This window comes from Rhinolophus hipposideros, assembly GCF_964194185.1.
Source record: "Rhinolophus hipposideros genome assembly, chromosome: 4".
Lineage (NCBI taxonomy): Eukaryota > Metazoa > Chordata > Mammalia > Chiroptera > Rhinolophidae > Rhinolophus > Rhinolophus hipposideros.
This window is the reverse complement of record NC_138050.1, coordinates 21,150,939-21,170,280: the sequence shown is the minus strand read 5'-3', so window position 1 is coordinate 21,170,280 and position 19,342 is coordinate 21,150,939. Positions and strand designations below refer to the sequence as shown.

The window sequence follows — 19,342 nt, the reverse complement described above, 5'->3', positions numbered from 1 at the left end:
GGACTAAAATGCTATAAGGTCCTTGGATTCTTGGCTTCTTTTCTGAAGAGAACTCTGATTCTGTGTGGTTTATTTTGTGTGTGTGTTTAAAGAGTACCCTGGGAACATCAGATCCTTCTCTGTCCAAAGGAATTATCATCGCTTCCTCTGAAGATTCTCTGTTAAACAAAACAAAATAAAAACAAAACCTTAGTCTCACCACCTGGAGCCCATTCTCTTGAAAGTGAGAATTAAGGAAAGGATTTAATGATGATTTCCTTTGCCCCATTTGAGGGCTGTGAGAAGAGCGGTGGGGGGTGACAATCTACACAAGGCAAGGTACCCACATGCCTTGATGTCACCTCACTAGGCAGAGTTTCCAGGGCGGTGGCCATCCCCGCTCCCTCCTCCTCTCATTGACTGTTCACTTGCTGATTTTCTTTCATGGCCCTTACACGGGAGCCCAGAAAATGCCGCAGCATATCTATGCACCAGGCTTGTGAGTTGTGGTCTCCTCAGTGAGTGCCACATGCTGTCTCCTGGGAGCTTAGGTTGTAACGAGAAGGGGACCGAGGGGAAGGAAAGCATTCAGTGTAGTGGGGCAAGTCCTGTGTGCGTGCAGGTGAGGGGCACCTGAGCCGAGCCCCGAGCCCCGGGGCGTTAGGAGGCACTCCTCTGGGAGAGTGAGTGGGAGTGAGCCAGTGAGGGCAGCGGACTGGGGCGGGGATGACCGGGCACGTTGGATGCCCAAGAAGCAATCTGGGCAATGGCCTGAAAGCCCGAGAGGCAGCGCAGTGTGCTGGGGAAGCTGCAGAGGCCAGCAGAGTGGCCTGAGTGTGAGGACTCAGGGAAAGTGGTGAGACCCAGGGGGACTGGCTGGGCCGCCTTGAATGTGGCCTACATGTCAGGCTGACTTCGGACTTCATGGTAAAGGCACGGGGAGTCACCAGTGGATTTTAATGAGGAAGCGAAGGTCACATTCAATTTTAGACCAGTCGGTACCAGGGTGCAGTGTGGATTGAGACAGTGAGACCATGTAGGAGCCTGGGTGACACCTGATGTAGGCTGGAGAGCAGAGATGGATTTGAAAGACACCCGGAGGTCAGACCCACCCGCTCAGTGTCAGATTAAGGGTGTGTGTGATGGGGGTGGGCCAGGGAAGGAAGAGCCTGGGATAAGCCCTAGCAGAGGGAGATGCTGGAGGATGGTTGGGTTTGTGAGTCCTGAAGTCCAGGGAGAGTGGGGCTGGAAATGCAGATTTGAGTGGTGGGGGCCAGGAGGGATGACAGAAGACCCGGGAAGAGTGAATGTGAGAAGGGAAGGAGCAGAGGAGAAATGTGATGGCACTGGTGTGGAAGGAAGAGTTCCTGGCAGACCTCGCAGACAAGTGATATGCTAGGAGGAGGCCATGGTAGGAGTTGCTTCAGGGCCCACGTCAGGTGGGAGCCCCGCCTGCATGGTGGTGAGGAAGGACAGACGTCCAGTAGCTTAGGCCCAGGAGGGATGGGGGATGTAGATAGATGGGGAGGAGTGGTGGAGGGAGAGGCTGAAGAAAGGATGGAGTGTGGGACCTTTTGTGAGGGACAGCTCTGTGTGTGGTCATGTTTTAGCTGTTTAGATCCCAAGACACAGGCCCTGTATGTCAGCGTAAGTGCAGGCTGGACTAGGACATGGACAGTTTCATCAGCCTCTGGCTGCAGCTTCATGCTATAGGGAAGTGGCCAGCCCGGCAGTAAGAAGAGCTCATGGGCAAAGCCCACTGGCCACGCTCAGGGCCAGCTGGACGTGAGTTTCCTACATCCACTTTCCGATGGCCACTGAGATAAAGTATGTCTCCTTGGAAAGTTTGCTCTGCTGTCATGTGTTCTGCACACACACACACACCCTTAAAAGGAGGGGTAAGTCGTGTGGAGTGACCTGGCCCCATTCTGTCCTTTGTACCAAGTTTCAGGAAGGAGGGTTTTTTTCTTTTCTTTGTGTATTTTTAAAAATATATAAATCAATAAGGAAAACACTAGAACAGTAAATCCTGTACTTAAAAGGTAAGAAGTTTAAGTACCGAGCTGTCGTCTGCTATATTTGTGTGAGGTTTAAGGTCTTTCAACAGTGGAATCAGGTTATTGGAAGTAAAAAGAAATTTACGTTGAATTACATAATCTAGTATAATTGGATTTGAATAAACATAAAAGAAGAAAACAGTGATTTTTGTTGCCCAGAATTATGAGAATTATATTTATCCCAAGTATTTAGGGATCAGACTTAGCAAATAAAATTATAGGATACCTAATTAAATTTGAATTTCAGATAAACAATGAATAATATCTTTGTATAAAGATGTCCCATGCACTGTTTGGGAGATACTTATACTAAAAAAATTATTTGTCATTTATCTGAAGTTCAAATGTAGCTGGATGTTGTGTATTTGACCTGGCAATCATAACTTAGGATAAACCGTAAATGTGCTGGTGACTGCCCTTGATAGCCATGTAAATGTTAAAAGGGCATTATTGTATTTGATCACTCTTTCTGGATTGACTAGGAGCTCCTCGAGGACAGTCTTCAAACCATATGATTTGTTTCTTCTTTGACTCAGTAGCACTTGACACATAGTAGGTATTTGTGAAGGAAATGAAAGAGAAAGAAAATAGCAGGGTCTCACAGGGTAGCTCACTGGAGGGCTTTAATCTGGGGAACTATTTATAGAGATGGTAGAGAGTTGAAAATCCAAGCAGAATGGGAAGGAAACCCAAGAGATTAATAATAGCAGAAGCCACCACCCCCAGGCAGGAGGGTCTGAGGGAAGAGGGCACAGGGTTCAAGTTGCCTGGTGGCAACTGGTGCCACTGGAAGTACGATGGGAGGGCTGTGCCCAGGAGCTGGGGTCGCAGTAGACAGATGGGAAACACTTTCATTTTCCCCCCTTTCTGTTCTATCATTTCTCACTTTTAACCTCCACTGTGCCAAATTTAATCAGAAACCAGTTGACAAGGGAGCTTGGAAAAAGTGGTTTGCTGGGGTCCCATCCTGTGATAATGGGTAATGGAGGGAAGGGAATGGTCTGAGAGCACATAGGCAAGTGACAGACATTGAATTTCAGTCAGCTTGTTCGACAGCTAAAAATACATTTAGACCTGGTTTTATCTAGAAGGCAGCTCTGCCTTTGTTCCCTGGTTTGCATGGTAACTATTTTTTGAATGACTGAATAAACGGATGAATGGATATATGAATATAGTGTGAGGAAGTCATCTGTCCCGTATGACAGTCTCCTCTCATCGTTGGAAATGGCTAATGTCACTTCCCGGGCATGGTTCTGTCATCCCAGCCTGTGTCGAGGTTCTTCTGGGTCCCAGACACTGTGCTTGCTGCCGGGAGTTGCCCAGAGGCAGGTCAGCACCCCCCATATGCGGTTCACACTCCAACAGGGTAGCAGATCACAGAGACCCATTATCCAAGGCAGGTTTAGAATAACTGCAACAAGTAAGGTGTGGTCAAGTGCTTTTGGGATTCAGAAGATAAGGAGAAAATCCAGCATGTGGTGGGGGGCTCCCAAAGACTTACTGGGAGAGGTAATGTTGGAGCTTGGCTTGCATAGGATTTCAGCAGGCACATGGGGCGCAGGAGATACAAGCACAGGCCCGTGGGCAGGAGTCCTCCAGGAATGTCTTGGGAGCTGTCTTGCTGTGATGGTGGGAGATGAGGTTGGCCAGGTCAGCACCCTGGTCCCAGCTACCGTCATCTGTCTCCCAGATCCTGGAAGATCTGAACGGGTGTGTCTGCTTCCTGGTTTTCAGCCTTGCAGTGTGTTCCCTGTCCAGTATTCACAGAGATCCTGAGAGGAACAGTCCTTATGATGGTCTAGAAACCCCCTCCCTCACCCATTACATTTCTGACCCCTTTGGATTCCTCACATCAGGCCGGTTCTCACCTCAGGGGCTTGTAGTTGCTGTCCTCTCTGGCTGGAATTCTCGTCCCCCAAAGTCCCGTAGTGCACTTCATTTCATACATAGTCTTCTAGACTTTTCTCAAGGCACATAGAATTTATATTTAGAAATATGTAGGTTTGTATTATACATAGTTTTGTCATCTTTTTCCCTCTGCAATTTGTCGTAAACATCCTTAAGTCCATGCTTGTGTGTGCAACACCATGTCCAATGGCTGCATAGCATTCCATCATATGGATGTACCGTAACTTAGTTTCCTATTGGACTGCTGCCATCTGTTTTGTGTGCAGGTAATTGTAAATAATACCGATGGGCATCTTTGAGGCTGAATCTTGATGCACATACTTAATTATTTCCTTATGATAAATATCTGAAAGAGTAAATGCTGAGTCACAGGGTATGAACGTTATTTTATTCCGTCACAAATATTTGTTTTGCCTCGACTAAGTACCAGGTAGTTAGAGATATGGTTTTTAATAATACGTATTGTCACGTAGGCCTCCAGAAAGAAAGCCTGATGAATTTGTATGCCCACCCGTAGCGTTAGCATACATTGGTGAAGGACCCCGCGTTTACTCATACCTCAATGTTGGAGACTGGCAATGTGTACATTGTAGGTTACTAAGGGCGGATGAGATTCTCTGTGATAGCACGAATATTATTGAAATTGTTGACCACAATATTTGGATAGAAAGGAAGGTGAATCCGGAAAACAGGGGATGGACTGAGGAAATAGGGAGAGGTTGGACAGATGCAAGAGGGACGATGGGTGCGGGAGGTGGAGTGTTGAGACGTTGTGGCCACAGAATAGATTTTGTAAGTTAGAGATCCCAGGGATAGAGTCATTTTGAACAATGACAAAGTCCAAGAGATTAAAGCTGTGCTGGTGGGTGAGGTGATGGTCTCTGCTCAACAAGGCGGGGATCCTGTAAGGCCAGAGTACTGGGTAGTTGGCAGGGTCTTCCATGAAGGTGCTGAAAATGTCGATCAGCTAGACTCTTAGAATGCGAGTAGAAGTACTGTTAGCACTTCAGAAAATGTGCAAAACATCTCAAGATGTGAAGAATATCATAGGCCTGAATGTGGACATTTATTAAAATAATAGAGCTTCTAGAAGAAAAGGTCATGAATATTTTCATAACGTTGATGTAGATAAATGTATGAATAGAGCAAAACACTAATCATTAAAGTTGGTTTTGTTGATTGATAAGCTGGGCTTCATTAATATTAAGGACTTCTTTTATCAAAAGAGACACCATCAGATAAGAGTGAAAACAGACTACAGACTAGAAGCAGCTATCTGCATGCAGTGCATTCAACTGACAAAGGAGTCATGTCCAGAATGTATACAGGACTCTACAAACAATAAGAAAGAGGCAAACAACTCAATCAAGGTGTTTTGGGCCATTTTGATTCCCATGAGGAGTGAGCGAACCTCTGCTGGCTAGAATGAGGTAGTGGTTAAAAGGACAGATCCTGGAGTTAAGCAGACCTGGTTCAAAGCTAACTTCACTACTTAGGAGCTGAAGAGTTTGGGCAAATTAATTTCTTATAACTAATTTCTTTACCTATCAGATGGGGATAGTAGTATTTACCACATAGCTATTTTAAGGATTGAAGGAGGTCGTACATGTGCTTAGCAGAGTGCCTGGTGAGTTCTTATTATTGTAGTCATCATGGTCGAATTAGAGCATCACCTAGCCCAGGGATGTCCAAACTTTTTTCAACGTTTTTTACCAAGGGCCATATGCGGTAAAATACACAAACAGCCGGGCCACTCACTCGAGGTAAAGTATGTATTGCCTCACCTGGTTTATTTAAGTAAACTAAATATATTTTTAAAATTTGCTGCGGACCAATAAAAAATGGATCGCAGGCCGCAGTTGGCCCCCGGGCCGCAGTTTGGACCCCCTGCCCTAGCCAGGCATTCCATTCCTGAAGTATCGACATATTTTCATGTGTCTGTAATTGTGTGCCTCTGTCTCTGGTTGTGGGAAGAGAGAGAGAGTGATGAAAACACCAACCACACACCCTCTCCAAGAGCTTTCCTTTGAATATTGTCAGGCTTGAACCTCCTGCTATGAAAAAAAGCCAACTATTTATCCTTCTAATTTGAATGATTTCTGACATTTTATTCTAGCAAACGGTTCTGGAAACCACAGTGCGGCCAGTTCCACAGCGCAAACGGCAGCTGGCACACCTGTGTCCACACAGAAAGTGTCTCTCCATGCTGGGGGTACCCCTAAAATCCACAGCCCTGTCCGCTCGGCAACGTCCCCACAAACCTCCTCAGCAGTGGCACCACAGAGGTGCTTTTTACAGATCAGAGGCATGACCTGTGCGTCCTGCGTGTCTAACATAGAGAGAAACCTGCAGAAAGAAGCTGGTAAGAGACATACACCCGAGTTACACTGGGAATTGCTACATGTGGGCTGTCAGACACTGCAGTCAGCAAAATGGGGCACCGTGCTTTCAGACTCTCCATTGACTGTTTATCGGTAGCCCTGATCATCTGGTAGCAAGTTCATAATGCAATAGTATAGCGGTTTGTATAATGTTCATGGGTAGTTGGCATCTGTTCTTTAAGAAGTATTTAGTTTGTTTGAGGTAAAATGTGTCTCTGAGTAAGTTAGCCATGGGAAATCCAATTTAGAGGGTGGCCTCCTCAAGTAGCTTGTCCTAGTAGTATCTTTATCTTTCCCCTCCAATCCCATCAACCTCTCACTATCAAGTGCATACACAGACTGCATTTTGTGAAGTTCTAATTTCAAATATTAGGTCCTGTTGTCCCTATAAACTGTAGACTGCTATGGAATTGCCAAAGTCTTCTCCTTCAAACTACGTTTCCAATACGCTCTTAAACCTGAAAGTGCAACAAAAATCCTGTCCCAATTTTTTGTTTGGAAAATATCTCAACCATGACTCTCCCTTACCACCAGAGTCAGAAAACTTTCTCTCTTTCCTCACTCCAGTGGTTCCATTTGTCTTTCTGATTGGTCCCTTGGCCCTTAGAATCAACCCTAAATTAGGATGACATTTTTTTCAGCCTCTCTTTCACTGTGCTTTATTGCTTCCTGGGGCTCTAGAATGACCAATCTCAAATTGAGGTGTTATAAAACTTCCTTTCTTATCCGTGGGCTGGCTGCTCATAAATTTAACCTGTATGTCACAGTGCCTGTGTTTCTGTTCCTGGCTCGAATCCTTCATTCTTATCCCTTATGGCATCTTTTCTAAAGCACATCATTGCTTTCATTTATTTGAATGAGCCTTTTTGTCCCCCTTAAACTAACACAATAGTGTTAGCAACATGGCCTGTGTGAGTTCTTTTTCACTCCTGAAAGTGATCAGAAACTGAAAAAGTAAGGAAAACCACTTTTGAAAATTATTATTTTTTATATGAAAAGCGACTGGAGAAAAAAAATCTGTGTTTTATGTAACATTAGTTGCTAGCTGCAGACTGGATCCCTTACTAGGAGGTGCGTACACCCATCCGTGTCTTCTAGCATCTGACCCAAAGTGGCCTGGGCCAGTAGCCTCTGCATCACCTGGGAGATGCAAAACCTCAGACAACACCCCAGGCCATCGGAACCAGAATCCGATGTTTAGTAAGGTCCTCAGTTAATTTTTATGGCCTTTAAAGTGTGAGAAACATCGTTCTAGAACTGTGGTTACAGGCTTTGCTGTTCATTAGAATCACGTGGGGAACTTTAAAAATAAAAAGATGCCTGGCACCCACCTGAGAGGTTCTGATTTAATTGTTCTGGCGTAAGGGCCAGGCATGGTGATAGTTAAAAGCTCCCCCGAGCGATCCTAACGTGCAGGCAAGTTTGAGAACCACTGTTCTAGAGACGTCTGGAGCACATGTTTTTCTTTGTTTGGTTATGTTGAACATGTCACTCCAGAGGCCTTGCCTAGAGTGTTACAGCTGTGGCCTGACGGTTTCAGGTATTCTCTCCGTGCTAGTTGCCTTGATGGCCGGAAAGGCAGAGGTGAAGTATAATCCAGAAGTCATCCAGCCACTCGAGATAGCTCAGCTCATCCAGGACTTGGGCTTTGAGGCAGCAGTAATGGAAGACTACGCAGGCTCCGATGGAGACATTGAGCTGATCGTAAGTATGGTGACTGAGCTGGAGCTGGGACCTAGAGGACAGCAGGCCTCTGACAACCTGCAGATGTGTTCTGACAGCAGCCATGGCTGTGACCAGTCAGCCTCCGCCATCTTGCTGCTGTTGGGTGTTTTGTTTTGCATTGAAGCCAACAAGGACCTGTTCATTTTGTGAAGGGGTGTCAGTTATGTCAGAAGGTCACAGGAGTGGATCCCACTGGGTACACTCAGGATATTAGGAGGAGAAGGAGGAGGTGGTGGGAGTGTTGGAGAAAGAGGAATTTAAAAGGACAATTGTCCTGAATCAGTGATTTGAGAGAGTTGAACATGAACACACTCCATGAAGCCTAGATAGAGGGAAGCTGGAATGCCGGCGGTCTCTTGAGGCTAGGTGAGCTGAGTCAGCATGGTAGGCAGTGCCATCACAGATGGAGAGGGCTTGTACTTGGGGACAGGGACGTCTAGAAGGTAACTGGGGACAAGACTGTCCCAGAGCACTGAGTCTGGGGTGAAGGTGGTTGCTGTTCCCAGTGTGGTTGGGTGGCAGGCGTGTGGAGGGGGCCGGTGGTGGTGTTTCCTGTTCTACTGTTACCACCTGCACATGTCAACAAACCATTGAAATAACAGGTACGTCAGTATTTTGAATATGATATGTTTACAAGCACTGAATGTACAAAGCTCATTTTGTGTAAATAAGGGGAGACATAGAGGAAACCCACAAGGAACGTCTTGCTGAGGTAAAAGAGTTTCACCTCCTTACTGTGTTTGGTTGCTGCCGTTAATAGCGCTGAGACCTCCAGGTCTCCATGTGGACACCTCCGCACGCTCACTCAGACCACCATGGCCTACGTGTGGAAAAATCTGATACAAAAATATTGTTGGGAAAGGGAAACTTTTTTTGAACAATTTTTTATTGAAAACTGTTTTTAAACGAAGCAATATCAATAGTTATATTGTCATCACATGTTCAGACATTTTATGTCTGTATTTAACTGTATCCTGGAAAATGCTGACCGCTGATAGGTGGAAGAGTGCGTTGTCTGGTTTGCCTAATACATATTACAGGGATGGTGTGTGTCACTCCTGTGTCTCAACAAGATACAGCATGGCGTGGCAGACTGGCAGCTCTCACTGGGCTTGAGTTCCGGCTCTGTCGCGGCAGGGACATTTCACCTGGTCTGTGACGTCACCTCATGGTGCACAGAGCGGTGGTTTGCAGCGCAGACTCAGAACCCGCTCCAGCTCTGCCACTCGCTGCTCTGTGACCTTGGACAAGTCCTTAAGTTTGTCAGTGCTGGGGCTCCCGACACCTACCTTGTAGGGTGGGTGTGAGCAGGATAGTACCCAGGGCAGAGCCTGGCAAGTCACAGGTGTGCAGTGCTACCTGTTGCCGTGTTTCCCCCAAAATAAGACCTAGCCGGATCATCAGCTCTAATGCATCTTTTGGAGCAAAAATATATAATATATTATATAATATAATAAAAGACCGGGTCTTATAGTAATTTTTACCCTTTTTTACCCTTTTTTTACCCTTACCCTTTTGAGGCAGAGAAGGTGCGTGCATTATTATCCTAGTGTTACTGGTGAGGTGACTGAGAAGAGTGTAGTTTATGAAAGCCCATCATTATCAGAGCCGGAAGTCAAGCCTTAGTAGAGTGGCTATGTCTCCTATACCTGAATTGGGAAAGAACCACTGTTTATATCCTTGAAGCCCCTGGGGGAAGGTTTGGGGTTTGGAGATGGGCATTCAGAGTCTTGGGGAGGGTGCTGTGGAAGGAGAAGAGGCTCCGAGGCTTGTGGCTGCCTGTGTTCCTCTGACATGATCCTCTGAATCCTGGGTCCGTGGGATTTTTGTCGTCTTGTGCTGCAGATCACCGGGATGACCTGCGCTTCCTGTGTTCACAACATAGAGTCCAAACTTGCAAAGATGAATGGCATCACCCACGCCTCCGTATCCCTTGCAACCAGCAAAGCCCAAGTGAAGTTTGATCCTGAAATTATCGGTCCACGAGATATTGTCAAAATTATTGAAGTAAGTCATTCATTAAAAAAATTATACCCACCTTTTAAAAAAGTCATTTTATAACCATTGTAGAAAAGTAAGAAAATATAACTAAGCAAAAAAACAAACAAAAAAGGTCACCTAAAATCCTTCAACTTTTCCCATTGGGTGAATCGTTTTAAAATAAACTATGAAGTTAAGTAAATATCAGATATTCTGAGAGGTAAAATCAGTGAATGGGTAGGAAAAAGTGGGGGGAAAAAGACATTATTATTGTTTTAATTTCAGATATTCCCTGAGAAACATCAATATTGCCAAAATACCTGGTACCTGGGGTTAAATCACCTCAATGTAATTTTCAGGTATGATTTATATCTGTACCGAGTATTTATAGACCAAATGTTGATATTGGAATCAATTATAATGCATTTTGTCACTGTACTAAGCCTTCTTTTTAATGGGAGAGTTTGGTAATTTCTCCTTTGAAAAATCAATTAGAATAGTGTTCATACATTCCCTCCCTTCCCATTCATTTTGTCCACAGACATACTATTTCCACAGACATACTTTTTTTTTTTTTTTTTAAAGATTTTATTGAGGAAGGAGAACAGGACTTTATTGGGGGAATAGTGTGTATTTCCAGGACTTTTTTCCAAAGTCAAGTTCTTGTCCTTTCAATCTTAGTTGTGGAGAGTGCCGTTCAGCTTCAAGCTTCAAGTTGTTGTCCTTTCAGTCTTAGTTGTGGAGGACGCAGCTCAGCTCCAGGTCCAGTTGCCGTTGCTAGTTGCAGGGGACGTACCCCACCATCCCTTGCGGGAGTCGAACCGGCAATCTTGTGGTTAGAGAGGGTGCACTCCTACCCACTGAGTCATCCTGGAGCTCAGCGGCAGCTCAGCCCAAGGTGCTGCGTTCAATCTTAGTTGCAGGGGGCGGAGCCCACCATCCCTTGCGGGATTCGAGGAATTGAACTGGCAACCTTGTGATGGAGAGCCCACTGGCCCATGTGGGAATCGAACCGGCAGCCTTTGGAGTTAGGAGCACAGAGCTCCAACTGCCTGAGCCACAGGGCTGGCCCTCCACAGACATAGTTTTTAAAGTCTATCTTATACTGCACCATACGAGGATGAGCATTAGTGGTGATCTGAATGGGTTAAGACAGTCAAAACCAAACAGGATTAACTTGTACCAACTAATGGTTAAGAATAAATGAAGTTTAGCAGAAACCACTACTTACAAAATTTCTTGGGAAATGAACTATCTTGTAGCAGGTTTTTAATGTTGTTTTTCATTTTCTCTTCATTTTGTGTGTGCATGTGTACGTTTGTTTTAAGAGGATGAATGGCCTGGCAGAGTTTTTTGATACGCAAAGAATGCTGCAGCTGCTGCTGCTGGACAGTAGTGCCTCATGCTCAGAGGCAGACAACACAGCTTCTTTATCAAACGAGCAAAGATCCCCAAAGGGGTTACGTACTTTGTTTACTGGTGCCCAGCGAAAGGTGGCAGAACTGGCACTCAGACCCAGCTCTTCCATTCCAAGCTCGGTGGCCTTTCCGTTGCTACTGTACCACAGGTCTTACAGAACAGTAGTGCTATGGCATTGATGAGGCTAAACAGTCAGACTAAGTAGTAGGGAGAGTCGAGGTGGTACTTACAAGCGGGGCTCAGTTACCCCTCTTACTTATAATGCCCTTGCTGGCCTCTCCCCAGCCCGTTGAGCTCAGCACAGCCCCTCTTTGTCCTTATTAGAGGGTTATTGCCAATGTCTGGCCTCCCTTCTTGTGACTTGGGGGCATCTTTTCCTAGTTAAATTAGGCCGCTATTAGTTGTCAAAGGATCTGTCTTTAGACAATCTTAGGGGCTCTTTCTCCCGCCATTACTTTTAGTTTTTTGTGTAAAATCCCAACACTAGAGTTCCGGGGCCCCTCTGTATATCATGCTGGCTGACAGGACATTTCCTGACAGCTTTTTCTGTGTATATTGATAAAGGATATTAGTGACTTCATGATCAGATCAAATATGGCAGAGGGGGCAAGGGGGACAGGCAGCAAAGGAAATGCTTGAGTTGATCTGAAACAACACAAGGTTGAGGCCTCAGTGGAAGCTACGGCTTTCAGATGCTGAAGTGGCCCCACTCTGCTCAGTGTGAGGAGGCCTGGGCTGGCAGCCTGGAGACCTGAGCACTGGATCTAGTTCTTTTGCTCCTGCGGTGCATTTGGGCAGGGTATTTAACCTCTCTGACTGTCAGTTTCCTCATGCAGAGAATGAAAGTAGCAGACCACTGGATGTTTGAGATTCCTTAATGCAAAAATTCTGAGTTTACAACTCAACACCGATGAGCGTTGGGACATGTTGACCTTATCTCCCAGAACCTGCTCCTTTTGTTGACAGAAGGAACAGAAATTGCCACCTGAAGCCATCTCCTTGGGGATGATACAGCTTCTAAGCGTAGATGGTGCTGAAGCTGTGACAGGATTTGTAGAATGATTTGGGTAAAGAAGTTGTGGGAGGAAAAAAACAGTACGTTTCTCTGAGGTGCTTTTAGATTAAGTTTCTAATTTCAAAAGATGTAAAATGCTTTCTACCAATGCGTGTTTTAACCAAGTGTCTTCCTCCTTGTTTCTCCACCCTCTCTTTTTAATGACAAGGAAATCGGCTTTCGTGCTTCCCCGGCCCAGAGAAACCCCAACGCTCATCACTTGGACCACAAGGTGGAAATAAAGCAGTAGGTAGAACAAAAAAGATAAACTGAGACGTTCGTCTAAGTGTCTCCCTCTCCCCGGGCCTGATGCTGCCTCATCCTGTGCTTGTCGCCGTCCCTGCTTCCCGTGGTGCCTCCCACATGGTTTAGTTGCCTTTACCCCTGCAATGTTCACCCTCGAATGCTGTCCAGTAGAACTTCCTGTGATGACAGAAACGTTCTCTATCTGCCGCTGCCTAGGACGGTAGCCACTAGCTACCGAGTACTTGAAATGCAGCTAAAGTGACTGAGGAACCGAATTTTTCATTTCATTTAATTTTAACTAATTTTAATTTAAATAACCACCTATGGCTGGTAGCTAACAGGTAGGACAACACTGAAGTTGGACGGGAGTGTGGATTTTCTTCTTTTACAATATTTTAAGACTTTATTTGAATGGGTTCTAGAACTAGGATCCAAGGGCAGGAATTATGGCCAAGTGGAAAGAAAACGGCGTGGGAAGCCAGAGACCTGGGTTCATTCATTGTTTCACATATTCCCTTATTCGTTCAACAAACACAAGGCCGCTGTTGTATGCAGGGCACTGTGCCAGCGGCAGGGCGTGAATAGAATGCTGTCTATTCGCGGTGCCCATATTCTGGCTGGGAAAGAATGGATGATAAGCAGTGATTCAAGTGGGTTCTGGGTGGTCTGAGAAGCAGACAAGCAGAGAGCACAGGATCTGGGCCTCACAGAATGAGTGGGAGTTTCCTAGGCTGAGGAAGTCTGGTGGGTGTGGAAGTGGGGGTCTTCTAGGGGCACAGAGGCAGAGCCTTCGGGACTCTTCCGTGGTTTGCTCTGGGGGGGCATGCATGCAGCACTGGAGGGGCTGGCAGGACAGGCGTCTGGAATGCTAGTGAGGGGCTGGATTCTTGGGGCCTTGGGCGGCAACCTGAGGGCATAAGACTTTAATGTCACAGGCTAGTGCTTTTCCGATGGGGGTTAAGGTGCCTTAGAGCGTCCACAACCACTTGGTTAGAATTTCATGGATGCTCAAGCTAATGTATAAGACCACCGCTGTCACCCATGGTCCCCACACCCCCATCCCATTTTGTGGTGTTCAAGACAGACTCACAAGTCTCGACTCTATTTTAAGTAATAGTTTAAAAAGGAGATGTATAAGTAAGTTTATACTAATACAGTAGTGTAGCTATTTTTTTCTTGGGAACCTGTATAAGATTGCATTTTGGAAAAAGCGGTAGGCAGGCATAGACAGAGATGTTAAACTTCTCTGGGGCTGGATTCTCAGCTTCTGGGCATGGCCGCCTCACCTACAGTTCGGAGGTAACACGTCAGCCGCAGGCAGGTACAGGCTGGTTCTAAACATCTCAGGAATATCCTTGCCGCGAAGTTTAGACTCTTGCATGCTCCCTCAATGACCAGTGTCAGGGAGAGGGCCTCCCTTTCATTTTTGCCCTTGGTGGTCTGTCCCAGACATGTGACAAAGTCTTGCAGCTAAGTCCTCAGGAGCGTACCATCCAAGTGGCAGGAAGTACCTAATCTGTCTGTGTTGCTCATTGCTTTCCAGGTGGAAGAAGTCTTTCCTTTGCAGCCTGGTGTTTGGCATCCCGGTTATGGGTTTAATGATCTATATGTTGATACCCAGCAGTGAGCCCCACGAGTCCATGGTCCTGGATCACAACGTCATTCCGGGACTGTCCATTCTAAATCTCATCTTCTTTATCTTGTGTACCTTTGTCCAGGTACGTATCCGAAAGGGGAAAACCTCTGCACTCCATGCCTGTGTGTGGCCAGCGCTTTACTGCAGCTTTCCTGACCCAGCCCAGCCAGGGGCTGCTTTTTTCCATCTTATGACCAGTAGTGGGGTGTCCTCTAGCCCAGGGCACATCAAAGGACCTGGTTTCACTGTCAGTTTCACACTTGATTGCAGGTGATTGAAGTCTCCCTGAGACAGCAACCACCTTGCTACAAAGATTGATGAACCAGTTTGTCTCCACTTAGCTTATTGTTTAGCTTAATTTACATTTGTTGTTAGAAGCAGCAGCGGGATCACCCTGGAGCTCATGCTTCTCTTGAATGTCTTACCTTGAGTGGCAGAAATGTGTTCCTGAGGAAATTGTAAGTTAAGAGAGGCAAGCCTCATGGAGCTTGTAGTCTGGGGCGATATTAAGGAATTAGCTGCATTTCTAGTGGGAAGGGTGGTCTCCATTTATTTTGGAATAGAAAAATAAAATTCTTGACTTAATATTAAAATGCTTAGTTTAGGACTGTCTGGGGGCAAGTCTTCATAAGCTGAATTTGTGTTTTCCTGTATTTTCTTTTTAATTCCAAATGTAATGTACATTTATTGTAAACAATTCAAGCCATACTGAAGTCTTTGGAAAGAGGAAGATATTCTTTCACTAAGCACACCCTGCCTTCAGACCATTGCCATTTCCCAGCCTCACCTTAGTATTATTACTAGTTGGGTGTGTGTCTTTCATCTATGTAGAGAAAATACCATGTATGTGTGTGTGTACATGTTCACATAAGGCAGACACATACTAGACATACTGATTTATGACTGCCTTTTTCACTTACTTATGTAACACAGGCATCTTTCACTCCAGTAGTTTCTAGATGTAGCACATTCTCTGAAGGGACTGCACAGTGTTAGTCACAGTAATAAGGACGTGTGATTTATTTCACCATTCCCCTGTTGATGGACACTTAGGTTGTGTGCTCCGAGTTTTAAAGTTCTCCCCTGCCCTTGATTATCCATTCCTGTGGCCATTAGTCCTCTGAATCAGGAAATGGTTTTCAAAAACATTGATTCCAGAGGAAAAAATCATGTCGAAATTGTGGGTGAGCCTAGAATATCTCCACCCAGTTTGCTCCTTGAACACCATGCCATGCTCATCATGGCCATCACTCTCCTTCATCTGTCTTTTAGTTCCTCGGTGGGTGGTACTTCTATGTACAGGCCTACAAATCTCTCAGACACGGGGCAGCCAACATGGATGTGCTCATTGTGCTGGCCACGAGTATCGCCTATGTCTACTCTCTCGTCATCCTGGTGGTGGCCATTGCTGAGAAGGCTGAGAAGAGCCCTGTGACATTCTTCGATACACCTCCCATGCTCTTTGTGTTCATTGCTCTCGGGCGGTGGCTGGAACACGTGGCAAAGGTAACTGCCGTTTCACGTTAAAAGAACTGTTCCTTCAGTAATACAAATCTTAACCCATCTGAATACCATGTTTAGAATTACTAATTATACACAACCTAGAGAAAGACTTAAAGAAATGTGAACCGTACATATAATTAGGTGCTTTGATCACTAATCTCCAAATTTGTCGCTATTTCCGAAATCCCAGCTAATCTGGTTAATTATTAAAACCTTTGTTCAGGTGCATCATGTCATGGAAAGTACCCCGGATTTCAGGTCAGAGGTCACACCGCCTCTTAGTACATAACTGAGGATATAGCTTATTAGTCTAGAAATCCACATTTCCACCTTAGGGTCATGCCATTTTTTAACACACTGCATTGTATCCAGCATTTTAATGTATCCTATAAAAGCGTGGGGCTCCAGCCCTGAAAGAAATTTGATTGAACCTAAAAGAAAACTGTCAGTGGGTAGATTGGTATTGTTTTTTTCAGTCTGAAATGTAATTCATTGAACTAAGTGGCATTGTACATCCAGTGTGGTGATGACATGGCTGTTTGTGGATTGACAGGAGTCACACCGTCCGGGGAGAGCCCTTTGGGGTGTGCTGTGGCTGTGTTAAGGGGGCAGCCTTTTCTTGCAGGCATCAGCTCTCATTTTACATTCTGGTTATTTCTTAGAGCAAAACCTCAGAAGCCCTTGCCAAACTCATGTCTCTCCAAGCCACAGAAGCCACCGTCGTGACCCTGGGTGAGGACAACTTTATCATCAGGTGGGTTATCTTCATCCAAAGTTCTTGATCAACTTATGTCATTCTGTGTAATACCCATCAAACACCCATCATGTATGTGACATTATACTAGATCTCATGAGGGCTGGCAAAGACTGTACAGTAAGATCCCTCCTTCAATCCCGTTAAGTAAACCAGACAATTAAATACCAGAAGATAAGCAAGAGTTCACAGTGGTGTTATGTATGCTGAATGATAAAGGAAAGGCACAGATGATTCATATCCCTGGAATTTAGAAGAGGAAGGATTGTGGTGGTCAAGGAAAGCTTCACAGGGAACGTAGAGTATGAGCTGGGTCTTTCTTACAAGACTTGGAGGATTCAGACAGGCTGAGGGATAAGGGTTTCAACTTGCCAAAGAGTGAAAATGGAAGTAGTGTTTTTCTTCTTCGTAAGGTTGGCAAATATTAAAAATAATAATGTTTATTTTCATTATTACTGGAACTTATATAGCATTTACTGTTTTCCAGACACTATGCTAACCTCTTTGTATTTAATCTAACCAAAAAATGAAAAGAAAAAAGAATCTTTATGAGGAAGGGACTGTCAGTACCCTTATTTTAAAGAGGAGGAAACTGAACTTCAGAGAGGCTAAGCAACTGGCCTACGTCACACAGGTATTAAGTGGAACTGGGATATAATTTAGGCCATTGGTTCCACAGTCCACATTCTTTACCCTTACATATGCTGACTCTTAGAGCATATATAATAATGTGGATATATTTACAAATGAGGCTTCTGTGCAAATATTTCCCTGGTCCACCTCATTTTCATATTGTAGGCAATGGTTATTTGTAGGCCTTCTTCACATTCCTAAAATCTCTCTGGCCCCACCACTGTGATCCCCTTTAAGCTGTGATCTCACTTCTGACTGCTGAAATTCATCAGTTTCTGACTACTGAAATCCCGCCCGCACACGCCCATGGAAGAGGCGTCTCTCCCTCTGGGCCTCTGTTCAGGAGCCTTCCTCAGTCGAGTTCTCATTTATCTTCAATGTTTCTGCCTTTGCAGATTCTTGCCATCAAGTATGACATACCCAAAACTCACCTATTCAAGCCCTTCCCACTGTGCACTTGCCCACTCATTACACTATTGCCAGTGCTAGTTCACCAGCTGTGTCCTCTGAGTGACAGTCCTCTGAGGCTGACACAGGTCCCTTGCTTCCCAGCGGGGCACTCAGTGAGCCTGTGTCAAGAATATGAACCAGTGAGGGAGACATGAATGAATAACAGTGAATGAGGGGGATCAAATATATGGTGATGGAAGGAGAACTGACTCTGGGTGGTGAACACACAATGGGATTTATAGGTGATGTCATACAGAATTGTACACCTGAAATCTATGTAATTTCACTAACAATTGTCACCCCAATAAATTAAAAAAAAAAGTGAATGAAGCACAGGCTGACTACAGCACTGGCTTTTGGCTGGATGCTGGCTTTTAAATAATACTCAGAATTATGGTGGTGATAGCTGACATTTGAGAACTTTCTGTGTACCAGGTACACAACTCAGCATGTGCGTAAATATCTGATTTTACCCTGATAGCTACCCCTTTCGTTAGGGAGAACCTTAAGCTTGGTGAGGTGAAGTAACTTGCCCAAAGTCCTCAGCAGGGGAATGGCAGAGCTGGAAGTGGAGCCCTGCAGACACAGAGCCACCCTCCCAGCCACCTGCTAAACTGTCTCCCAGATAGGAAGACCTTGTGAGACAAAGGCGTTGCCACTTGTGGGCTTCCTTGTGCAGTTGGCTGCTTCGACACTAGTAATGCACCTTGGCTGCTTTTTTCTTATAAATTAATGACATGAGAGTTTCTGAGAAGTGAAAACGTTCAGAACAGAAATAAAGCTGTGGGCAGCTGCACTTGCTGTCCGCCTCTCATTTGGAAGTGCTTTTGGTAGTATGGACTGTAATTGTAAGGACTGCTCCATGAATACCAAAGATGTGCATCTTGGCCAAAAGGCGAGCGCTAGTTGAGATGCCGAAGGACTGTGGGGCTGACCTCACATAACTCAGCTCTTTTCCAAAGATGGTGATTCATTTTTGGCTGTGGACACACTGTGCCTGAGGACTACCATCATGTGGCGATACCATTTTTTAAGCTAGAAGACCATCTGGCTTTCCTCAGATGGGCTTTGTGCTTGGAGCACATCAGTTAACATCTGTTTGGTACAGTTCCTGTCTGTCAAGTGGGAGGTTGTTCCTATTGTTCCTACTGCACCTTCCTGACAGGGTGCTCCGGGCTGCTGGGAGGAGATGGGCCCAGCGTCACCCGTTGCTCTCTCGGGGCCAAGACCACTCACTCGGCCCCTCCTGAGGAGCTCGACTCTCTGTACCATGAGGCGTGCTGGTGCCAGGGCCCCCAGTCAGCCTTGCCTCCTGCAGGGCCCGCCTGCGTCTGGGCCTCTGCTGGCATGGACAGGTGTGTGGCGCCTTCTAAAGGACACTGGAGTTTCCCACCTCTCCTGGCTCCTTTCAGCGAGATGGGCCTATTCCTCGGTCCCTCTGCTGGGGATCTGTGTCCTTTCTCTCCATCCCGAGTCTCGGGTGATAGCAGCGTCTGCATGGGTGCTCAATCTGGCATGTGATAATTTCTTCCCTAGCTGTTGCTTGCTATCTCCTTCATGGACTTTCTTTGCTCTCCTCATTCCTTAAATATTGATGATTCTTGGGGTTTCCATGTT

General features: G+C 45.6%; 1 protein-coding gene across 1 annotated transcript in view; it reads left to right on the top strand.

The window, feature by feature from the left end:
* The window catches only part of ATP7B (ATPase copper transporting beta), a 91,784-nt gene that overhangs the window by 52,234 nt on the left and 20,208 nt on the right, over positions 1-19,342 (top strand). Inside the window, exons 4-10 of the mRNA XM_081045389.1 lie at positions 6,061-6,306; positions 7,866-8,029; positions 9,896-10,057; positions 12,673-12,749; positions 14,293-14,467; positions 15,658-15,891; positions 16,551-16,642. Of these exons, the coding sequence (XP_080901515.1) occupies positions 6,061-6,306; positions 7,866-8,029; positions 9,896-10,057; positions 12,673-12,749; positions 14,293-14,467; positions 15,658-15,891; positions 16,551-16,642 (1,150 nt within the window). The remainder of the gene's footprint in view (positions 1-6,060; positions 6,307-7,865; positions 8,030-9,895; positions 10,058-12,672; positions 12,750-14,292; positions 14,468-15,657; positions 15,892-16,550; positions 16,643-19,342) is intronic.